The 5,622-nt window shown below is 47.4% G+C and overlaps 1 protein-coding gene across 1 annotated transcript in view; it reads right to left on the minus strand.

The window, feature by feature from the left end:
- Nucleotides 1–216: 216 nt before the first annotated feature.
- Nucleotides 217–5,622, minus strand: part of LOC101345107 (mitochondrial amidoxime-reducing component 1) — a 36,100-nt gene continuing 30,694 nt past the window's right edge. The window contains exon 7 of the mRNA XM_004375918.2: nt 217–1,116. Within this exon, the coding sequence (XP_004375975.1) occupies nt 990–1,116 (127 nt within the window). The 3' untranslated portion in view covers nt 217–989. The remainder of the gene's footprint in view (nt 1,117–5,622) is intronic.

Consider the following 5,622-nt stretch of genomic DNA (forward strand, 5'->3'; position numbering starts at 1 on the left):
CAGGACCATTTCTTTTCGTTCTTCTATTAAGAAGGGTCACTGTGGGGTCACTATGAGTTGGAATCGGCTCAAAGGCAGTGGGTATTGAGAAAGGCACCATCCAGTCCCTGGACAACATCACACAGCATCCCAGACAACAGCAAATGAGGGGCCATTCCCTCTCTGGTGCCACTGTTGACTCTGATGTCTTTAGAAAGGCTCAGAATCACAACGGAATATGCTTGATATTTTGCTTCTTGGCAAGGGAGTTTCTGTTGGTTTGTCTTGCTTTTTGCATGACCCAGATCGAGTCTGGCAACAACACTACTCTTGTGCACTGATTTTCCACCCTAACATTTCCGCTGTCCTCAGCCAGGCGGCACTGCCTGCTGTGAAGGATCCATGAAATCCTGATGGACGCTGCCTGAGATGCGACAGTGCCAGATCCAAGAAGATCTTTGAAAAATTAACATCATAGTGTTTTCTGAAAGTCAGGTTCTTTAAGCCCTTTTAAAAGCTAGCATGGGACTTGACATGAGACAGAGAATAATGGAATGGCATTCTAGCCCTCCTTGGGGGAGCTATTTAATTTCCACTGAATGCTCAATGCATAGGGGTAATAAAACATTCTAGCACATTATTTTGGTCCTCCCTTTCATTCTTCCTCTTTTTGTTCTTTTTCCCTAAGGAGTAGTAATGAGATGACAGAGGTTACCATTCTGGGTAGGTGAAGGCAGAGGACGGAGAAAGAATTATTCCACAATCATAGTTAAACAAGGAGTTTTCAGAATCCTGTCTTATGGTTGAAGTGACTTACTGAAATCCTGCTGAGTTATCCAGACTGTGTCTTTTGTTTTGTGCAGTGGGAATTGAGAGACACTGAGACAAAGTCCGTGAGAACAAAAACGTTGAAATCACAGATCTGAAAAAAATGTTGAAGTGTCAGTTCCAAAACACAGAGCTCCAGGTGTTGTCATTTTTAAGGTCACGTCCAAGACGTACAAGATCTGCTACTGGCCCAGCAGGTACACGGGGTCTCCCACTTTGATTATCCCTGGGTTTTCCAGAACAAAATATTGTCCAAAGAGAGGTGATTTTCCATATAACTTTTTTTCAGAAGGGTCACACAGGCGATAGCTGCAATAAGAGAAAGATCATGGTCAGTCAGTCAAAAGAGCAAGAGTTCAAACAGTACATGGTTTCCTCTTGGCTGAGATGAGTAGTCACCCCACACAGGGCCGCCATATTGCACAGCTCCAGAGCACCATTCCCATCAAAGTCCAATGGAACAGTGACCCCTGGAGTTGTGCATGGAACAGCTCGCCCAGTGCACCAACTGCAGAAGCCTAACCAATGTCCATATTCCCCCATCTTTTCTCTATGTCAGTGTTCCCTTTTCCAGCATTAAGAGATTTTTACCAGTTGTCATTGTCGAGTCAATTGCGACTCACGGTGACCCATGTGTTTCAGAACAGTGCTCCATAGGGTTTTCAAAGGCTAATTTTTCAGAAGTAGATCACCAGGCTTTTCTTCCAAAGCATCTCTGGGTGGACTTGAACTGCCAACCTTTCAGTTAGCAGCTGAGCGTGTTAACCATTTGCACCACCCAGGAACTCCATTAAGAGATTGCCACACACACACAAAAAAAAACCTATTGCTGTCTAGTGGATTCCAACCATGGCAACCTCCTGTGTTACAGAGTAGAACTGAGCTCCATAGGGTTTTCTTGGCTATACTCTTCATGGAAGCAGATTGCCAGGTCTTTCTTCTGTGGCACCACTGGGTGGGTTTGAACTGTCAACCTTTTCAGTTAGTAGCCCAGGGCAAACGTTTTACGCCAGCCAGAGACCCGTTAGGTACTCAGTATGCTCAGTCACCCCTTGTGGCCTTCCTTTCCCGAGGTGCCCTTCCCTCTGACTCTGCCATTTCACTTCTGTCACTGCCATCCTTCCAGTCACTCAAGCTCACAGTTCTGGAGTCATCGTTTATACCCTAATTCGGTGCTGAATCCTGAAGTTCTTCCTGTACAACATCTTTTGAATTTGCTTGCTTTTTCCCAATCCCACTGCCAAGCATGCTCACACTATTGCAGTAACTTCCTAACCAGTCTCTTTTCTTTATTCTCTCCCTCTTTCAATTCAGTGTTGACACTCTACTATATTGCGTTCTTCATTTTGTTCTGGTCTTATCGCTTATAGGCTCAGAAGCTTTCAATGGCCCCCCAGTGCCCAAAGAATAACATTCCAACTCTTCATCCTGGCGTGCAAGACCCTCTACCTGGCCCCAACTAGCTTTTTCAAGCCTGTCACCCCTGCTTGCTATATGAAACTATGCGGCACTCCATTACACTGCTCTTCCACCTGGTTTGTATTTCACTGGCTCTGTGATTTCTCTGTGATGCCTGTGGGATGCTCCACCTCCAGCTCTCCATGCATTCGAGTCCTACCTTTTCCTCCAGGCCCAACTCAAACGCCACATCTCCCGGGAAGGAAGCCCACAATTCCCCAGCCAGAAGCAACGTCCCCCTCCTCAATTCTCTCGGGCGCTTGAACACTGACAGGTCTTGCCCTGTAGAGTCAGGGTGCATGTCTTATCTGTTCTCAAGACTGGGAGTCCCTAGAGAGCAGGAGCTACGTCTGGCTCCCTAGTACTGCTCACACCCAGTGCTGGGCCTCACAGGTCACCAGTGACCCGTAAGTGTTTGCTGAACAGATGAAGGTGCAGGTGAGTAAAATTCCTTTTTACAGACAGTACGGGTATCTTTGTCAGGCAGAAGATACAAAAACCTTGGTAAGAGCGCACGTGAGCAGATGAGTGGGAGTAACACAGCAGATCCAACCACCTCCAGGGAAGAGTGCTCCGTCAGTTTCTCATCGAAGCTAACCCCAAAGTTACATCATTTTTACACACAAAGACAACTTATAGAAAGCATTACTTTCATTTCACCTTGCTTTAAAAATACAAAAACATTGCCACAGCTGAATTCTAATTTTATTCTCCAAATCAGGAATTGCGAATGAGGAAGCCAAAAAACACAAAAACCACACCCGCTGCCATAAACTCAATTCCAACTCATAGCGACCCTATAGGACAGGGTAGAACTGCCACTTAGGGTTTCCAAGGAGCAGCTGGTGGATTTGAACTGCCCACCTTTTGGTTAGCAGGCGAATGCTTAACCACTATGCCAGCAGGGCTCCAACGGGAAAACAAAGTTAAATCTAGAACCTCCTTCTGGAGACTCTCAGCTCCTCTCCCAGCCTGTGAGTGTCACATGGGCAGACAGCGAGTCTGTCCACTGCTGTATTCCCATGGCCTGGCACAGTCCCTGGGGCATCGTAGCCACTAAAAAAATGTTGGATGAACAAATGAATGAATAAGTAAACAAATGAATGAATAAGTAAACAAATGAATGAAAACAATGGGCATTCCCCCGGCCCATTATCAAGTTTCTGCCATGACCCTGGGAACCCATCCATCTGTCCCGCTGGCTTTGCCTCTGTAGCACGCAATACCAGAAACACTGGTGTCTGTGTCTGTCAGAAGGTAGCCTCTTTAGGATAAGGGGAAGATCGGCTGCTATTACGGCTTGCGATTTCATTGGCTGTTGCTGCAAAGCTCTGTACTCTGGGGTCACCAGCTCTAGTTAGCTAGGGCGGGAACTGTGAGTTGGAGTTCTGGGCACTATACATTTCCATAGCACTTGGAAGTTCATATACTTGTATATATAGAGAGACAGAAAGAGAGACAGAGAGAGAGGAACAGTTGCTGTGGAGTCAATTCCGACTCATGGCGACCCCATGTGTGCACAGTAGAACTGCTCCATAGGGTTTTCAACGGCTGTGACCTTTCAGAAGCAGATGGCCAGGGCCCTCTTCCAAGGTGCCTCTGAGTGGGTTTGAACTTTTTTGGTTAGTAGTCAAGCACTTAACCATTTACACCACCCAGGGACTATATGTGACATATATATGCATACACACACACACACACATATATGTATGCATATATATATACACACACACTTCTAAAAAAAAAACCAAACCCAACCCGTTGCCGTTGAGTTGATTCCAACTCATAGTGACTGTCTTAGGCTGGGTTCTCTAGAGAAGCAAAACCAGTAAAGTGTATAAATATATATAGAGAGAAAGATCATATCAAGGAAACAGCTCACGCGAGGCTAGAACATCCGAAGTCTGTGGATCAGGGTAGAGGCCTCTCCCAAGTCACACAGACTCAGAAGCTGGCAAGCCCAAGATCGGCAGGTCAGAGAGCAGGGCTCCCACTCACAGGCTATGAAGATCGATGAAACCCAGGTTCAGCAGATAAGCTGACAGCTCAAGTCCCAAGAACAGGAGATGAGACAACAGGAAGCAGCCGCAGGATCCAGAGAGAGCAAAAAGCCAGAACGTCTGCTTATATACAGATGCGGGCCACACCCCCAAGGAGATTCCCTTTCATCTGATTGGCTACTCGCAGTATATTCAATCATGGCAGTGATTACATTAAAACACTGAGAATCATGGCGCAGCCAAGTTGACACAATCTTAACCATCACAGGGACCCTATAGGACAGAGTAGAACTGCCCCATAGGGTTTCCAAGGAGCGGCTGGTGGATTCCCACTGCCGACCTTTTGGTTTCCCACACACCAGGGTTTCCCACACACTTCTGTACTATAAATTTATAATACGTACTTCAGGTACATGATCTCCTTTAATCCTTACAACAACCCTGTGTGGGAACTTGTGTTGTCGCCCATTTTCCTGCTAAGCCTCAGAGAGGTAACCGACTTGCCCAAGATCACGGGTCTCAGAAGTGCTCAAACTGGGGCCAGAACCCAGGTCTGTCTAGGTCCACATTTAAGGCTCTTCCTACCCCAGAATATAATCCCTGGTCATTTACCTACCTCCTGAGTACACAAAAATGACTTGGGCAAAGCACAGGATTGAGAAGGACTGAGGGGTTCAATAATTTATTCGAGGAGCCCTGATGGTGCAACAGTTAAGTGCTTGGCTGCTAACCAAAGGTGGGTGGTTAAAACTCGCCCAACAGCTCCACAGGAGAAAGACCTGGCAATCTGCTCCTGTAACGTTCCACTCTGCCACACGGGGTCACTATGGGCTGAACTAGACTCTATGCACCTAACAACAACAACAACACCTGACTCATCTACACGAAAGTGTAGCCACTCACCTCAGGGGTTTCATCTACCCCCTTCCCATCAACCACACACATACATGCTCACTCGCCAGCCAGGTAACTTAGGAGCGGAGGATCCAGAAGAGCTGCTTCCTCCGGTCCTGCCCCTTTAAGCTGGGAGGGTGGGGATTAAGGGGAGAAAGGAGGACAGTAATGGCAAAGGTCTAGTACCTGGTTCGCTGGTGGCCGCTCAGTTCACTGTTGGGGAGGAGAGATGGAAAGAGCTCTAGGAGAAATGGTTCTTGGCTGGCCTAGCCTCTCGGGGTTTCCCTACAGTGTGTGTATGTCTGGCCCAGCCTCTCAGGGTTTCCCACCGTGTGTGTATGTCTGGCCCAGCCTCTCGGGGTTTCCCACCGTGTGTGTATGTCTGGCCCAGCCTCTCGGGGTTTCCTACAGTGTATGTATGTCTGGCCCAGCCTCTCAGGGTTTCCCTACAGTGTGTGTATGT

This window comes from Trichechus manatus, unplaced genomic scaffold (genome assembly GCF_000243295.1).
Source record: "Trichechus manatus latirostris isolate Lorelei unplaced genomic scaffold, TriManLat1.0 scaffold00039, whole genome shotgun sequence".
In the NCBI taxonomy this organism is placed as follows: domain Eukaryota; kingdom Metazoa; phylum Chordata; class Mammalia; order Sirenia; family Trichechidae; genus Trichechus; species Trichechus manatus.